A 17,971-nucleotide genomic window follows, 5' to 3' on the forward strand; every position below is an offset into this window, starting at 1 on the left:
GTGTGTTTAGTATGTGTTTACCAGTCTTTACGCACCACTACCAGGGAGTTATTGAGGGCATGTGTTTGCAAATCTGTACGCATCATTTCAAGGGAGTTATCGAGGGCATATTAGCTAATATGTACGCACCATTTGAAGGGAGTTATCGAGGGCATGTTCGCTAATCTGTACGTACAATTTCAAGGTAGTTATCGGGGGCATGTTCGCTAATATGTACGCACCATTTTTAAGGGACTTTTCGAGGGCAACGTCTCGGGCTCCCACTACGACTATTTCCCAAGGCCACAGGGAAGATTAACCGGGTTTTCATGGGAATTTTCCCGTTGAAGGTGCAGAAGTCGGGTAAAACAATCACTAGAATCGCAAAACAGTCTATGGAAATCACAGCACCTTCTACGAAAGGCTTTTCAAAAAGGCGAACTGATATGTTTAAAAATACGGCCTTTTATTAAATTCCGCTGAAGTTTTGACTCTCCTTCTTCTATCGATACTTTCCTGCTCACTGCTTCTGAACATGCTAACTGCATGCCTTCTTCCCCCCATGGATCCGCTGCACTCGACTTTCTACTTGAACTCTTCCCAATACTGTCCAAATTCCTTATGCAAGCGTTAACCACCATCTTCATTCTTTCCTTCCTTTCGCTAGTTAACTCTGGAACGGCCTTCCTTCGTCTGTATTTCCTACGACTAGAACTCTTTCAGGAGGAGCGTATCAAGACACCTTTCCATCTACCCTAGCTCATTCCTATTTTGTCCAAATCCGTTACACAAGCATCTTCATTATTTCATCCCTTCCACAGGTAAACTCTGGAGCAGCAACCTTCCTTCGTCTGTACTTCCTCCTGCCTACGACTTGAATTCTCTCAGGAGGAGAATACGTACCAAAACACCTCTCCATCTATTTTTTTTAGTTGCTTCCTGTAGTGACGGTATGCTGGCTTGAGGGGCTAATTTTATTCATAGTGGCTGCCGTGATGTATGACTCTTGCCTGGCCAACGCTGCCCCCCGGTGCTCCTCTTGACCGAAGTCGCTGAAGTTAAGGTTGATTGAAGGTCTGGGCAGCATGTGGTTAATCTTCCGCCACTCGACGAGGGTTTGAAAAATCAGCGTGTTTTCGTGGGACTCGAACCTAGTCCACGCCAGGGGTCCACGCTAGCTGACCACTCGGCCACCGCCTCCCCTGTCTTCTGTCCAAATCCGTTTTGCAAGAGTTAACCAGCATCTTTGTTCTTTCATTCCTTTCGCTAGTAAACTCTGGACCATCCTTAAGTTCTTCATCTGCATTCGTTCCTGCCTATGGCAAACCTTTTCAAGAGGGGAGTATCGAGACGCCTCTCCTTCCGAAATGGACCTCTCTTTTGGCCACTCGTAGTGACATATTTTCGGGGTTTTTATTCTTCTATTTTCTGCCCTAAAGTTGCTTCCATTGACAAACATTAAAGAAACCGTGGTAGGATTGTTGTTAGCTTTATTATTTATATTATTACTTTCTCCTCCACTTCGTCCATCACCCCACAGGAAGGAGGCGCTAAAGTGGACCTCGAGGGCTTTATTATCATTATTACTATTATTACTGTTACGCCACCCCCCACAACACACGGGTCGTGAGCCCAGCAGGACAGCAAGGCGGGTGCCAGCCACCCGACAGCTGCCCACACAAAACACCGCGAGAAGGGAAGGACACTAGAGGCTGGGGCACAAGGAAACACTCTCAACACTAATTCCTCGTTTACTGGCAAGTTCCTCACACAGTATAAGTATAAGTTATCCAGGCACACAGAAGCACGACAGACTCGCACACGGCTCTCCAGGCAAGCACAAACACGGGTACACCAACCCAGCACCTTACCCCAGCAGTCACGCGCCTCCCTGTCTCCGCTAGGGGTGGGCAGGTACTGGTACCAGTACCGGTACTAACGGTACCAGTTAACGGTACGGTACCGGGACCAGATTGCTCGGTACCGGTACCAGTTGCTCGGATTTATTTATTGGATTTATTGATAATTCTTCATGTCCGATTTTTTTTTTAGGTTGCTAATAAATATTGTTACTGTTATTAGACTATGATCGAGTACATCCATAATAACTATACATGCTATTTTTTTATCGAAAAAATAAATATTCACTTCATTCAGAGAGAGAGAGAGAGATCACCACTTAGTAAGTGGATATCTCGGTGATATGGGTAGTGGGATCATAGTCTAATAACAATAACAATATATATTAGCGTTTTCTAAAGACTCGTGGGACTCACTAACTTTTAACCCAAGACTTCGTTTTCTTTTTCTTGCCACTGTTAAATTCGTATGACTCGTTAACTTTTAGAGAGAGAGAGAGAGAGAGAGAGAGAGAGAGAGAGAGAGAGAGAGAGAGAGAGAGAGAGAGAGAGAGATCATATTTATCCAATAAAGCATTAACGAAAAAGTTTGAATCCTTGGCGAGAGTTTCTGGCTATAAAGAATTGCATGATGAATTATATAAGATGATTAAATATTGGAGGTGTAGCAGGCGAGAGAGAGAGAGAGAGAGAGAGAGAGAGAGAGAGAGAGAGAGAGAGAGAGAGAGAGAGAGAGAGAGAGAGAGAGAGAGAGAGAGAGAGAGAATCGGACATGAAAAATTATCAGTAACTCCAATAAAATAATAAAATAATGGAAACGGGGCTGTGATGGAAACGGAAAGCAGGACAAAATGGTGGGAACTTGGGAGACGGTCAGCGGGGCAGTGACTCAGCGTCTACACACAGGGCTCATACCACATGGAGGCGGGCGAGCACCGAGCGTCACTAAGATCCTAACGGCAATGCGCAGTGCCGAGTGATCATTAAGCTTCCCGGAACCCAAGTGATCATGATGCTTCGCGGTACCAGTACCGACATCAGTCATCGATACCAGTACCGGCGAGTGATCATTAAGCTTCCCGGAACCCAAGTGATCATGATGCTTCGCGGTACCAGTACCGATACCAGTTATCGGTACCAGGTACCGGTACCTGGTACCGATAAGGTTAATGATCACTCGCCGGTACTGGTATCGATAACTGATATCGGTACTGGTACCGCAAAGCATCATGATCAGTTGGGTTCCGGGAAGCTTAATGATCACTCGGCACTGCGCATTGCCGTTAGGATCTTAGTGACGCTCGGTGCTCGCCCGCTTCCATGTGGTATGAGCCCTGTGTGTAGACGCTGAGTCACTGCCACGCTGACCGTCTCCCCAAGTTCCCACCATTTTTTCCTGCTTTCCGTTTCCATCACAGCTCCCGTTTCCATTATTTTATTATTTTATTTATTTATTGGAGTTACTGGATAATTCTTCATGTCCGATTCTTTTTCTTTTTTAGGTTGCTAATAAATATTTTTATTGTTGTTAGACTATGATCGAGTACATCCATAATAACTATACATGCTATTTTTTTTTCGAAAAAATAAATATTCACTTCATTCAGAGAGAGAGAGAGAGAGAGAGAGAGAGAGAGAGAGAGAGAGAGAGAGAGAGAGAGAGAGAGAGATTTACATAGAAAATTAGACCACACAGACCCCATGGTACAGACTAGGTGGTCTGTCCTTAAACCTAAGTGATTTTACATTAATCAGAAGGGTCCTAAACGTTGCATTTCTACTCTAGTTGATATTAAGTTGAAGGAAGAGAGAGTTTTCTTTACAGGAAATTTGTTTGGGAATTTCATCAGAAGTCATTAAGAAAAAAAAACTCCTTTGGGTACCGGTACCGGTACCGGTACTAACGGTACTTGAGTTTTCGGTACCGGTACTACCGGTACTCAAATTAACGGTACTTGCCATCCCTAGTCTCCGCGCCTCGCACGCAACTTTCCGGCGGGCCAGCGCCCGCCCTCCTCTCTGTCTCGTCTCCACACCCCTGCATCGCTCAGCCCCGAAATGTTGGACCATCCTAGCCACGATTTCATCACATTACCCATGCAATCACACACATACAACACAAGTAAACACGCCAACACACGCACTGGTGTAACATTACCATCAATAATTATCGTCCCATCAGCCTTACGTCTGTCCTAATTAAACTATTCGAAAAAAATAATCAGGGATAAAATGATCACTTTCCTTGAAACAAATGATTTGATAACTGATAGTCAGCATGGATTTCGTAGTAATCGGTCTTGCCATACCAACCTATTAACCTTCTTCAACGATGTTTATTCATGTTGGGACGCCCGAAGCCCATATGACGTAATTTACTTAGATTTTCAGAAAGCGTTTGATAAAGTTCCTCATGTTAGGCTTATCTCAAAACTGCGTTCCCACGGTATTAACGACCATCTATGTGCATGGATTCATGACTGGCTAACCAACAGAGAACAACGTGTAGTTCTTAATGGAGAAGCATCGGATTGGCAACCCGTCACCAGTGGCGTGCCCCAAGGTTCGGCCCCGGGGCCAACACTATTCATAATTTACTTAGTTCATGGTGTTAGGTTATTAATAGATAATAACCCATAGCCGTTAGGGCGTTAGTTAAGTGTTACGCAGAACAAGAGATGTTAGTTGTGGAGAGTGCTGGCATCTTGCCCGCGGGCCAGGGAAGCTGGAGTGACCGTGGGTCGGCGGCACACCTTCTCTTCAGCAAGTGACCCAGCTCCGCCAGGACGTCCTTCCCCTTACTCCCGCTCCACGTGTGTTCGTGGCGGTCTTTCCTGCCCTGCCGTATCCACAAGTCAGTTTGACTGTGTACTGCAGGCGAGGGAAGCCCTTGGGAGGTTACGAGAGAAGTGTTTGATGCGTGGAGCACCTTGGAAGGTTACGAGAAGCGGTTGAATGACTCCAACGTTGGGCCGACGGACCACGTGGCATCCAGGCGGGCTTCTGGCGCGCCCATCCACACAGCTATGTACAGTTCTTGCCTAGGATAGTTTAATCCAGTTAGCTAGGTAGCTGTATGCCTGGAATTAATTAATATTTCTTATTTCCAGCGAGTTTTCCTTGTCGAGTTAAATAAACGTAGGAGCAGGTTCATCTGGTCTTTGCTTATCCTATGAGGGTGTGATTGGTCAAAAATAAGTGACTAGAAGGGGGCTGTGAGTCTGATAACTAAATTTTCAGATAATTTATTTTATATTTTTATTGCTGAGACTACATCGAGATCTTCAGAAGTCCAGACCTTTTTCAAGAACCCCACATTAATTGGCACCCAGACACAGTAGCCTGACCTCACACTCCATAGGAGAAGTATTGGCTGTTAGGCTCGTGAAGTATTTATCTAGCAAGATGTCTATATCACATTGGAAACAGGAAGCGGAAGAGATAGGGTTAAATGCTAAGGAAACCAACGAGTACATACTCACAGCGCAAGAGGAAGCGAGAGAAAAAGAAAGACAGCAACACCAGCTAGAATTACAGAAACTGGAAGCTGATAGAGAACGAGAAAAGGAGGCCCATGCAGTAAAATTGGCCGAGCTAGCGGCGAATAATGGGAATGGTACCAACTCTCAGAATAATAAAGTAGTTTCTCCAAAGCTAAAGCCTAATCATTTCAAAGAAGGTGGCAAGATTGAGATATTTATAGCGCGGTTGAGGAAGCCGCTAAATTAATGCAGTATGATGAGGTCACCAAGAGTGTGCGATTCATGAGTCTTTTTGAAGGTAAAGCTTTGGAAGTGATTCATAGATTGGATGAGGACTCTCGTGAGTATAAGGATATGAAGGAGGCATTAATGGCAGCTTATGGAATGTCAGTTGATGATTTAAAGAAATATTTTTCCTATGCCTCCATAAATGACGATGAGACAGTAATTCAATTTGCTGCTCGCCTCAAGGGGTACTTAGAGCAATGGCTCAAGAAAGACGGTGCTGAGGAAACACTAGAAGGTGTGAAGGACCTAATTTTGAGTGCGCGGTACGTAAAATCGTGCCCAGATGAATTAGTCACGAGGCTCAAAATAGACAAGGTGAGGAAATTGGAAGTTATGAAGAAAATGGCTTATTCCTATTTTGAGGCCTGCGGTAGGACGTAAAAGCCTCTAGTTAAAAGCAATAGCATGCAGAGTGATGGCTCTGGAAGAAAGATGGCTTCCGGCGTCGCCACCACTGGTGCGATTAACCGCCAGTGGACTTCAGCCAAAAGTAACCAGAATTATGCACCGCGTTCGAAAACTGGAAGTTATGGGCCGCGACCGAATCAGGGTGACTACTCTAAGTGGCACAAAAATGCTGCAGTAAAGGAAAAAGGTGTAACGCAGCATGGGAATTTTGGTAAAAATCAGGGTTCGTCATCAGCCTTCCGTGACCGGCCAGTATCGCGATGAGGCGCAGAATCAATGACTATTGGCCGGAGCAGCTACAAATCAGTACGATGATCGGTTGAACTTGAGTAAAGCTTGGGTAGGAGACCGAGAGGTTACAGTGATGAGGGATAGTGGTTCTACCATTTGTACACTGAGGCACAGCTTAGCTAGGAACCATGAATTCACAGGCGAACGGAGAAAAATATGGCTGTTGAATAGCGCGCCAGTGATAGCTCCTGAAGTCAAGATAAAAGTCAAGTCACCCTATTATACAGGCTGGACAATGGCGGTGACACTCGAAACACCGCTCTATGATTTAGTGATTGGCAACGTAAGGAAGGAGGTGCAAGGCGTCCGTAGTAAACGTCTGCAGGAAAACAGTGTCATTAGCTGAACGACAACCGCGTCAGTTTTATCAAGCAGCGTGGCTTGATATACAGGCAGGTTATCTCTCCCTCTGGTGAAAATATATTGCAGTTAGTTGTGCCTGCGAGAAGGTCATAGCACTGCTCCAGGCGGTCACATGGGAACAGCCAAGACACTCGCTCGCGTACAAACACATTTTTACTGGCCAGGGATAGGCCAGGGGGTATCTAGATTTGTGAGGTCGTGCGATGTATGTCAAAAGACTATAGATAGGGGAAGAGTAAAGCCTGCTCCCTTTCAGCCACTGCCCATTATTGACTCTCCCTTTAAGAGAGTAGCAGTAGATTTGGTGGGGTTAATAGAGCCCCGAGCCAGCGATGGCTACCGGTATATTCTTACGCTTGTAGATTTTCCCACGCGTTGGGCAGAAGCAGTGCCGCTCAAGAATATTGAGACGCAAACTGTGGCTGAAGCTCTCATGAGCATATTTTGCCGAGTAGGTATACCCAAACAAATACTGAGTGATCGAGGTACATAGTTCACCTCAGGGATGATGGAGGAAGTACTCCGTTTGCTAGCTTGCAAAGGGTTACGTAACACGCCCTACCATCTCATTGGGAATGGACTACTTAAGAAAATGCTTAAACGCATGGCTGCCGAACAACCCAAGGAATGGCCTAGGTACTACCTTGCTCCTCTGTTGTTCGCGTACAGAGAAGCCCCGCAGAGCCCCACAAGGTTGTCCCCGTTTGAGCTAATGTATGGAAGGTTTGTTAGGTGCCCTCTACATATACTGAGAGAGCATGGGGTTGACAATGTTCCGGACCCGAACGTCAAAAACACGTACCAGTACGTGTTAGATTTAGGTGACAGGTTGAGAGAGACCTGTAACATTGCTAAGGAGGAGTTACTCAAAGCAAAACAAGTACAGAAAAGTTACTACGACCGGAAGGCGAAGTTGCGTAAGCTCAGTGTAGGAGAACAGTGCCTAGTTTTGCTTCCCACAGCGAGCAACAAGCTGTTAGCTCAGTGGAAGGGACCTTACGAGGTTCAGGAGAAGGTCAATGACCTTAATTATATTCTCCTGGTTGATGGACACCCTAAACGGTTCCACATCAACATGTTTAAACAATACTACCGGCCAGAAGCAGCCGCGTGTTGGTTTAGAGAAAGTGAGTATGATGATAAGAAGGTGAGGTGGAGTTAGTTAAAGCTCACTATTCTCAACCTCAGATCGTAGATGTGGGAGCGGCAGTAGTAATACAGGATGATGAGGACGGCGAGGCTCCTCTCACTGTCTCTTCTAGACAGACAGAGTCAGTGCATGACGTGGCGTTGGCAGAAAAGTTATCCCCAGAGGAGAGGGAACAATTAGTATCGTTGCTAGAGGATTCTGCAGAGTTTTTTTCTGACAAACCTAAGATTGCTCGGGTACCAGAGTATCGAATCGAGTTGACGAGCAAGGAGCCTGTCAGACAAAGGCCTTACCAGATTCCTCTACGACTGGTAGACGCCGTAAGAAGCGAAATCAGTGAAATGGAGGCCGCGGGTATCATAGAGAGATCAAATTCCCCCTACTGCAGCCCCATGGTATTCGTAAGGAAGAAAGGAGGAGGAATGAGGATTTGCGGTGATTATCGAAAAGTAAACGCAGTGACACGCGTAGATGCTGAGCCAATGTCTGACCCGCAAGCCATATTCGCTACTCTGGCTGATTCTAGAATGTTTTCTAAGATAGATCTGACGAAAGGGTTTTTCCAGATTCCACTGAGTGAAGAGAGTTGTAAGGTGACGGCTTTTAGTACACCTGGGGGCTTGTATCAGTACAAAGCCTTACCCTTCGCGATGACCAACTCGCCAGCAGCTTTTAACAAAGTCATGCACGAGGTCATGAGAGGTATGGAAGGAGTGGAGCTTTTCGTGGATGACGTATTAATTAACTCACCCACATTCAGGCAGCATCTAGAGACCCTCAGGTTAGTGTTGGAGCGGCTCCGGTGCTACAACCTGACCATTAAGTCCAATAAGTGCTTGATTGGGCACGAAAAGGTGCCATTCTTAGGTCATGTCATTGGTGAAGGACAGTATGGGTGCCAGATGGATAAGATAGAAAAGGTCAGATATGCTCCACGTCCTCAGACCGAAATTCAGGTAACGTCATTCTTGGGCTTATCTGGATATTACCGGGATTATATCCTCAGTTGCTCTGTCATTGCTGCCTCTCTGCATGAATTGTTGAGAAAACATGCACCCAATAAGGTACAGTGGACAGATGCGCAAGAGGAGGCCATTGCGACATTTAAAAGCATGTTATGCAAAGAGCCCATTTTGCAGCTGCATGATTTCAATAAGCAGTTCATTCCGCGTACCGATGCATCACAGGAGGGTGTTGGTGCCGTGTTGATGCAAGAGAGTAATAATCAGGTGTTTCCTGTATGTTATTACAGTAGGAAGTTGCGTGCAGCCGAGAGAAATTACACTACGGTAAAGAAGGAGCTCCTTGCAGTAATAGAGGGAATCAAGAGATATTATTTTTACATATATAGGAATCAGTTCGTTCTCGAAACTGATCATATGCCCCTAGCCAGTTTGAAAACTTCTAAGAACGCAAATGCACGCCTGATGCGTTGGGCGTTGTATCTCCAGCAGTTTCAGTTCACGGTAAAGTACATAAAGGGACAAGCCAATGTTGGGGCGGACTTCTTGTCGCGTCTGGTAGCAGAGAAACCTGATCAAGGTGGTAGTAAGGTGACAGGATACTGTGACCCGTGAAACTACACCTCACCCATCGTGAGTAGTGGGGCAATTCTGGAGCTGCCCCGTGTAGGTCACTCGGCTTCCTGCAGTCTCCCCGTGTTCTTATGTTCTTATGTTCTAACTAAGTGACTGAAGTGGATAGGTTAGGTGGCTCGGAGACTTTATGTTCGGATCTTGGGACCTCAGATTCAGCTGAATCGAGGAACCAAATGACGAAAGTCTGCAGATTATGTGGCTTCCGAGGGTGGTTGGCGGTGCACCCCGCCATCCGGCCATGTGTTTTCGAGCAGATAGGAGCTGTCATAAACCTTAGGTGGTGGAGTCGTAAATGTAACCCTGAAAAAGCTGGTTGGCCCGAGAGTTTTGCGGCATGCTTAAAATTTAAGTTGCATGGTATAGCATGGTGTGATAAAGTAGGAAAATTAGGCAGATAGCCAGGAATTTATACGATAAGTTACACCATTTTATACCTACCTACCTCTGATCCACATTTGTCCCACAAACACTGTGTATACATACATAACACCACTTACATATTGTGAATAATTGTGGCGAAGTTCGCCAAGCCCGCTCTAACAGGTAATGGCGCCTAGTTAGAGAGTTTTCTCTCTAGTTTGAGTATCAACGTAAATGTTGAGGTTTTTCACTCACAGGCGAACCGTCATTTCCCTGAGCAGAGGTTAACTGACATACACCACAGTATGAGAGGGTGTGTGAAAAGTGTGAGAACGTACTGTCAAGAACATGCTAGTTCTGTAGAGGGCATGTTACCAGTGTTGGCAGCGGAGCCCGTAAAATCTTTTGTCTTTGGAGTCAAGTTTTTACGTGCTACGCTGCCAACACTGGTAACATGCCCTACACCTGCACCTACAGACAAAAGTTTTCTTAGAGGGGGGGCGAAATGTCATGAATTCCTCATTCCAAGAATAGACGAGAGTGGAATATTCCGTGGAATTCCTCTCCCGCGGAAGATTCCATTATTCTTACTTTTCAACGGGTCAGTGCACAAGAGTGAGCGGAGCTTATTCAAATCATATTATCGCCTATTGCTGCCAGTGCTGAAATATTCGTGGGATACATGACCCACTATTACTTTGTGCATGGTGTTAGATTATTAATAAATAATATCCCATAGCCGTCAGGGCATTGGTTAAGTGTTACGCAGAACAAGAAATGTCAGTTGTGGAGAGTGCTGGCATCTTGACCGCGGTCCGGGGCAGCTGGAGTGACCGTGGATCGGCGGCGCACCTTCTCTTCCGTTTGTAAACCACCCCCGCCGGGACGTCCTTCCCCTTACTCCCGCGCCACGTGTGTTCGTGGCGGTCTTTCCTGCCCTGCCGTATCCACAAGTCAGTTTGACTGTGTATTTCAGGCGAGGAAAGCGCTTGGGAGGTTACGAGAGGCGTGTTTGCTGTGTGGAGCACCTTAGAAGGTTACGAGAAGCGGCTGGAGGACTCTAACGTTGGGCGGACGGACCACGTGGCATCCAGGCGGGCTTCTGGCGCGCCCATCCACGTAGTTAAGTACAGTTCTTGCCTAGGATAATTTAATCCAGTTATCTATGTGGCTGTATGCCTGGAATTAATTAATATTCATTATTTCCAGCGAGTTTTCCTTGTTGAGTTAAATAAACTTAAGAGCAGGTTCATCTGGTCTTTGCTTATCCTATGAGGGTGTGATTGGTCAAAAATAAGTGACTAGAAGGGGGCTGTGAGTCTGAGAACTCAATTCTCAGATAATTTATTATATATTTATATTGCTGTGTACATCGAGATCTTCAGAAGTCCAGACCTTTTTCAAGAACCCCACATAGCAGTAGTAATAGTAGTAGTAGCAGAAGCAGCAGTCGGAGCAGCACCAGCAATATTATTATCATTAGCATCGGCAGCAGCATTACCCTTGCACGGCTGGTAATGTCGTTTCAGAACCTGTCCGTCCTGCTGCTGGTGACGCTGGAGGTGGCGGGCGTGGCCTGGGTGTACGGGCTGCGCCGCCTCGCTGCCGATATACACTTCATGCTGGGCCGCTCCACGGGGGTGCTGTGGAAGGCGAGCTGGCTGCTGGTCAACCCGCTGTTCCTCGCCGGCGTCCTCGTGTACAGCCAGACGCAGGCCACCGTGCTCTCCTACGGCGACTACGTCTTCGGCACCAAGGAAACGGGTAAGTCTGGTGCAGAGCTGTAGAGTCGGGGTCGGAGTCGGGTCGGAGTCGGAGAATCGAGTCACTCATTTCCTAAGGAGTTCAGAGTGTTCTCTCTCTCTCTCTCTCTCTCTCTCTAGCATAGTAGTCAAGTAGGAGATGTATGTAGGACAGCATTTTGGAGGTATCTGGATGCGGGTGCGGGCGTGAGAGGAGGGGGTGTTGCTGGTACGGAGTATCGAGGCCCAGAGCAACGTGGTCGGAGAACAGCACGGGGATGGAGAAACACTTGACACGTGGAGCTACCAGTCCTGACGTAAAGATGTGGTCCAGGGTACCTCCACGGGAGTGGGTTGCGCCGCCAGTATCCCATCGTGTGAGTCGATATCGTCTGACGAAATCAAAGAGTCGAGGCCCATTCCGGTTCGGAGCTGGAGAAGAGTCACCAAGTTCAGGATGGCGGGCATTAAAATCACCCATGTACACAATGCCACTGAGTGTTGGAAGGGGCAAGGCCGCCAAGTTTATTCTTCCCGGGGCAGAATAGACATTACATAAACGAATCTTGCCGTGTCCCATCGCTACCTCCAGGAGATGAAAGGTCATGTCTGCTTCAACGGAGGCACGAAGCAGCTGGTGTGGTACTGAGGAGTGTACATATGTGACGAGACCGTTTTGAACTGGGTGGCGTAAGAAACGTAGCCAGTAAGTGAGGGAGCTTGTCTGTCCCCAAAAAGAGGACCAACAAATGCCTCCTGAATGAATATGACTGTCGGGGAGTGCTTGTTAACATATCCCTTCAAAGCTGAGAGTCTTGCCAGATCTCTTAAACCGCAGGCGTTCCAGGAGATGACATGAAGCTCAATATTACGTGCGAATTCTACCCTTCGGTACGCGGAAGCCAGACGTGGAAGAGGTTGTGGGGCGCGCACAAACACGCTGTGCCCCGTCCAGGGGGGAGGAAGGTGTCGACGACTCCATATCCTTCTTCTCTAGGTGGGAAACGATGGCGTCAAACATCTCGGTAAGTGTGGTGACCTTAGCAATCATTGCCTGCTGCCCTTCAACAAGTGTGGTGAGTGTGGTGTCTGTGGAGGCTTGTTTGGCGGCGAGATCAACAATGCTAGTCTGGAGTGCATCACACCGCTCTGCGAGTGAGTTGCAGCGAGTCGTTAGAGCAGCAACAGCCTCACGAAGCTCACGAATATGTGTTGACTCCGAGGAGACAGAATCTTCATATTGCGGGGTTTGAGACAACGAGGCTGGCGGAGGAGGAGGAGGCGAGGCTGCTGGTTGCCTCGCCGAGTGCTTGATACGGCCTTGCAATACATACATTAACTCCCTGCTTGTTACACCGAGGACACTTCCAGTTGATGTTCGTAGATGCGGGCAGCTCGAGTTGTTCGGTGGCTGCGGTGGCTGAAGGTGAGACAGGAGGCGGCGGAGGAGCGACGCGGTGTGAGCAGGTGCGAGAGTCGTGATTACTAGCTCACCAAGCACATTTTTCTGATGCACTGCAGTAGCGGGAGATGTGGCCGAATTCCCAACATCGGAAACACAATGGACGGTCGTCACTAATTCTGCGGATGTCACAGTCGGGGAGGCAGGGGAGGAAACCGAAGGAAAAGCTGGAGGGAGGCGGATCAGTCAGGCTCCAAGAGACAGCAATGCGGTTGATAGGTAAACCGTCTTGACGAAAACGTCGGGCAGAGTGAACACCAGGGAGTTCCAGGGCGAGGGAGGGATCAACACCGACAGGGTACCGAGTTATCAGATAGTTAGGGTATTTCCTGGGCCTCTCAGGGGAGTCTTGTACATCAAGAATGACAGAGACAAACTCACCCTTTGCTACTCGATCCACGATGTCCTGGCGGCACCTTGCAATGAAGACGAATCGTGATGTCACAGATGCCATCTTCACCTCGGCGATATACCGCTCAAGCTGGAATGTTTTCTTGACCTCCGCAAGCCAACGAAGGTTAGTCTCCACTGGTAAACGCTCCCTAAAAGCAAGCTTCACGTAATCAGCACGGGGAGCAAATGCTGGGAGGGCAGGTTTGATAGGAGCAGCAGCAGAGGTGCGTTGAAGATGCGGCGGCAGCAGAGAAGGGGATGTGGAGGGTTCCCTATGTTTTGATGTCTCGGTAGCGGTTAAGTGTGTCTCACTGTCTGTTGTGTCACCCATAGACCGCTTGCCCGGGTTGGCAAGGCGGGAGCCGTCAGGTTTGAAAGCAGCGGCAACAGAATCACTTGTCACTGATGAGGGTAGAAGTGGCCAGTGTCCCACGCTTACGTCCTCGTCGTCACTGAGTGCAAGATCCATCTGCACGTCAGCAACAGTGCCGGGGCCAGAGTACTCCATGTCGGCAACGATGAACTGCCGCAAAGGGCAAGCAGCCACACGTCTTCACCCAACCGTAGGTTGGGCTAGACTGAGAGAGAGAGAGAGAGAGAGAGAGAGAGAGAGAGAGAGAGAGAGAGAGAGAGAGAGAGAGAGAGAGAGAGAAACAGTAGCGTACAACATCACATCTAAACATTTACCTCACCACAAAGTCACTCTCTAGCCCCACGCGTCCCTCCCTGGCAGCGGTGGGCGTGGTGTTGTCCCTGGTGCCGGTGCTGCTGGTGCCCGTGCTGTTCCTGGTGGAGGTGGTCCGCAGGTACAAGGCGTCGGGGCAGCTGATGCACACCCTCACCAACGCCTTCGCCGCCTCCCACAAGTGGGGGCCGAGGGACGCGAAGCTCAGGCAGGAATACGACATCTACCTGGAAGACCAACTGGGGGTGAAGCGCTGACCGTAACCCTGGAGACCATCAGCTGCAGGTCGGCCGCCAAACATATGTATAGATCTTGTATAGTCTGACACGGGTCGTATTCTTTAGCATTTCGAGTCCCAGGCACACTCATTAGTCACGGTTTTCATAGGCGTTGTGTGCATTGCATGGGGTAGTTTTATGGCCCTGGTGGTAGTCTGACTCTTCCTCTGTACCGTGAACCTAAAATACAACTCATAAGAACCCGACTGATTACCTTTTTGGCCACTTAAATTAATTTATGTGAGTCTGAAGAGTCGGATAATACGGACCTCAAATATGTCCGTTTGGGTGGGGACCCGCGCCTCACCCCAGCTCTGCCACATCACCCCCAATACGTCACACACTCATTTATCAGATATTCACTATTAAAAGTTGTGTGTTAAATATTCAGTATATATTAAATAAGGCTATATAGTGCTTTGAATGTGTTGCGCTTCAGGATAACAACAATGAACTGTATAAATTCCTTAACACATGGCAACGTTGCTCTTCTGATGTTGCCAGTGGTCAACAATACCAATGGTCATATTCTTAAATATTTCCGCTGCCAAACATATTTGACAAGGCTTTCCCAGAAATTCTGGACATGTTCAAGGATAGCTTTATGACCCTGGTGGCAGTGTGACCCTTCTTCTGTACCGTGAAACTGAAAGACACTCATGAGAACCCGACTGATCTCTTCGGCGTTTAGAAATAGTTGATGTGAGGGATGGAAGCGTCTGGCAACACCGACCTGTGTTTCCACCTTCAAGGGTATGTTTGGCAATGCTGTGGCGAGGATATACCCGCGCGCTCCTCCCCAAAAACGAACTTCATAGCTGAGTCAGACTTCAGTATTTTTGCACCATTGAGTCTTTTTTTATGTCTCGTATTCTCTTACATTCTACCGTAGATTTTTCCGTAATGTCTTGAATAAAAACCGTATCAAAATGTTTCAGCAGAGCTGCTTAATATATTGTCATAAGGTAAAGACTTGCACTCTAATGAGTTGATTTCCTTTCTCAATATCATATTTTGTGTATCAATAACAAAATTACTCCTAGACATCCCTTCTCTTTGAATAATAATATGTATTATTTGAACAAAGGTCATTGCAAACTGTTTCAGCACTTTGTAGCACGACTTTACATTATTCATGTCGTTAGAATGAACATTTTAAGATATGCTGCATTAGGCTACTCATACCCATGTTGCTGCCACACACATAGATAATTTGCATTAATCTACTTCATCCTTGACACTAGCAGAGTTTGTATTCCCAAGAAACTTTGAGGAAGCCCAACAGAAAACGAAAGTTTTGCGATACTCAGCCATCAACAACAACAGCTCAAACCGAGTTGCTGGCCGAGCAGTTAAAAATGGTGATAGTGCAACAAGAATGCGAGAGGGAGCGAACCGCTGAAGCCGTGAAGCTGCTTCAGGTGCAGCAAGGATGAGAGAGAGAGAGAGAGAGAGAGAGAGAGAGAGAGAGAGAGAGAGAGAGAGAGAGCAGCAGAGCAGGTGAAGGTGCTGAACTTGAGGGAAGAGGCAGAACACCTGAAGATCCTTCTCCTTCAACAACAACTAAAAATAGGAATGTGTATAATACCAAATAAAAGAACACGGTGTAATTGTTTTTATTTAATTTTATTTATTCTAGACCATAAAGAGGTTCATTAATGATGCAATGTATACAAAACTCGGACCATTTTCATAACTGCTTTTCTGATAAACTTATCACAGTTTAAGTTTATGTGGTTAGTGTGCCTTTGCTGAATAACCTTCAAATCTTTCCTTTCTAATCAATGACATTGCAAAATAGTTAAAGTTAACTGTGAGAGAAGTGACTAGTGAGATCATTTGGGGCAACGAATGCAAATATTCCATAACTGGATAGCCTATTTCTAAATTTATCAGCCCATCAGAGACTAGGTAGTTGGTGTCTAGAAAAGTAATGTATACAGTCCGAATGCCTTCCACATGATCTAAAGAAGCATAATTTAGAAATAAAAATGTTAGTGTTTTAATGTCACAAAACAAGATTGTCCATACATAAAACTTCTATCTTACATTCCGAGAAATGTTTTTATATACACAGATATACACATACTGCTACACACAGATAATTTGCATTAACCCTTGATTGCCTCTGTGGTGTAGTGGTCAGCGTGCCTGGCTACTACTCAGTGGGCCAGTTTTCGAATCCCGGTCCAGGCAGCCAGCATGCAGCTCACCTAGCTGTTCATTCTCTTGCATAGGCTCAGGACTCTCAAAAGTACTCCCTGATGATCTGTTTCCGATTAAAGCGACCCTGCAGTGCTTCATTATTACCATGCCTTGCCCTCCTCATTATTACCCTTCATTATTACCATGCCTAGCCCTCCTCGCTCATGTGTGGGGAAGGTTACGTGGTTTACCAGACCCTGCACCGTCAGTAAGTTATCGAAGGCTCCCTGCTCCAGGTGGAAGTTTAGATCTCCCACCACCATCACGTGGGAGCACTGGTGACGCAGGAGCAGGGTGTTGAGCTCCTGCGTAAGGCAATCCAGAGGAGTCCGCCCTTGCCTAGGGGTGCGGAACATGACACAGAGGAGGAGACCACTGTTGTCCGTCAGTGCCACCCTGAAAAATAGAGCTTCCGTTTGGTGAGGCAGCGTCACCTCGAGCTTCTGTATATTTAGGGAGTCCTTAAAGCAGGCAGCCACGCCTCCGCCTGCTCTGTTCTCCCTGTCCTTCCTCACCCAGTGGGAATAACCCGGGATTTTGCCAAACGTTGGCTCCACCTCCTCAGTGAGCCACGTTTCCGTCACAGCAACAACGTCGGCTCGATGGCGCAGGACAAAATTGTGGGTGAGGTCGCCAACATCTCTCTCTCTCTCTCTCTCTCTCTCTCTCTTTTCTTTCTCTTCCCTCTTTTCTCCTCTTTCTCTCCTCTTCTTTCTCTCTCTCCTCTCTCTCTCTCTCTCTCTCTCCTTTATCCTCTCTTTCTCCTTTCTCTTCTCTCTCTTCCTCTCCTTTTCTCCTCTTTTTCTCTCCTTTTCTTAACATAAATTTGTTTTTTGTGTGCTTAACGTATATGTTTCACCTCAAACTCTATGTTTAACATGTGTGCGGTTACTTATACATCATCTTCCCCAAAATAAAAAGATACAGTTACTATACAGAGGATGATAAGCATCCGTCAAAGGAAGAAAATCAACCTTCAATCCATCGTCTGCACCCTTACCTCCATCTCAAATGAAAAAGAAACGAGTTGCAACCATTTAATTTGCGTGTTTGTATACAATTACTAAGAAGCGTTTTGTGTGTTTAAATAAAATTATAAAAAGTTTGAGTTGTATCCGTCTACATTGTATGCGTTTTTGTGTGTTTAAATAAAAATTATAAAAATGTATCTGGTTTTGGTTCTGTATCCTCTTTGCTTGTTAAGTATAGCGTCTCAGCATGACATCACTTCCTCCTCACATCAGCACACGCCCTTGAAACTCAGGGTACGCGGTGGCTGGATTGGTAGCGTCGTGGACCTACATTCACCGCGAGATGGATGACGCGGGTTCGAATCCCCACGCTACCACCTCTGATTTTTCAGTCATCGCCGAGTGACTTAAAACTATCCACATGCTGTCACACTTCCCGCGGTAAACCTCCCTGGAC

At 46.9% G+C, this 17,971-nt stretch overlaps 1 protein-coding gene across 1 annotated transcript; it reads left to right on the forward strand.

Moving 5' to 3' along the window:
* The first annotated feature begins 10,697 nt into the window (after positions 1-10,697).
* On the forward strand, positions 10,698-14,550 carry LOC126994862 (sodium-dependent nutrient amino acid transporter 1-like). The gene is made up of 2 exons (XM_050854122.1): positions 10,698-11,542; positions 14,109-14,550. Exons 1-2 carry the CDS (start codon positions 11,296-11,298, stop codon positions 14,315-14,317), a joined length of 456 nt encoding a protein of 151 aa, XP_050710079.1. The 5' UTR covers positions 10,698-11,295; the 3' UTR covers positions 14,318-14,550.
* The last annotated feature ends 3,421 nt before the right edge of the window (positions 14,551-17,971 follow it).

Source organism: Eriocheir sinensis, unplaced genomic scaffold (genome assembly GCF_024679095.1).
Source record: "Eriocheir sinensis breed Jianghai 21 unplaced genomic scaffold, ASM2467909v1 Scaffold9, whole genome shotgun sequence".
NCBI lineage: Eukaryota > Metazoa > Arthropoda > Malacostraca > Decapoda > Varunidae > Eriocheir > Eriocheir sinensis.

Bases quoted from the DNA above. Each gene is read 5' to 3' on its own strand.
- LOC126994862 (XM_050854122.1), top strand. From the start codon at position 11,296: ATGTCGTTTCAGAACCTGTCCGTCCTGCTGCTGGTGACGCTGGAGGTG. The intron at 11,543-14,108 runs GTAAGTCTGGTG...CCTCCCTGGCAG, and splicing joins CTTCGGCACCAAGGAAACGG to CGGTGGGCGTGGTGTTGTCC.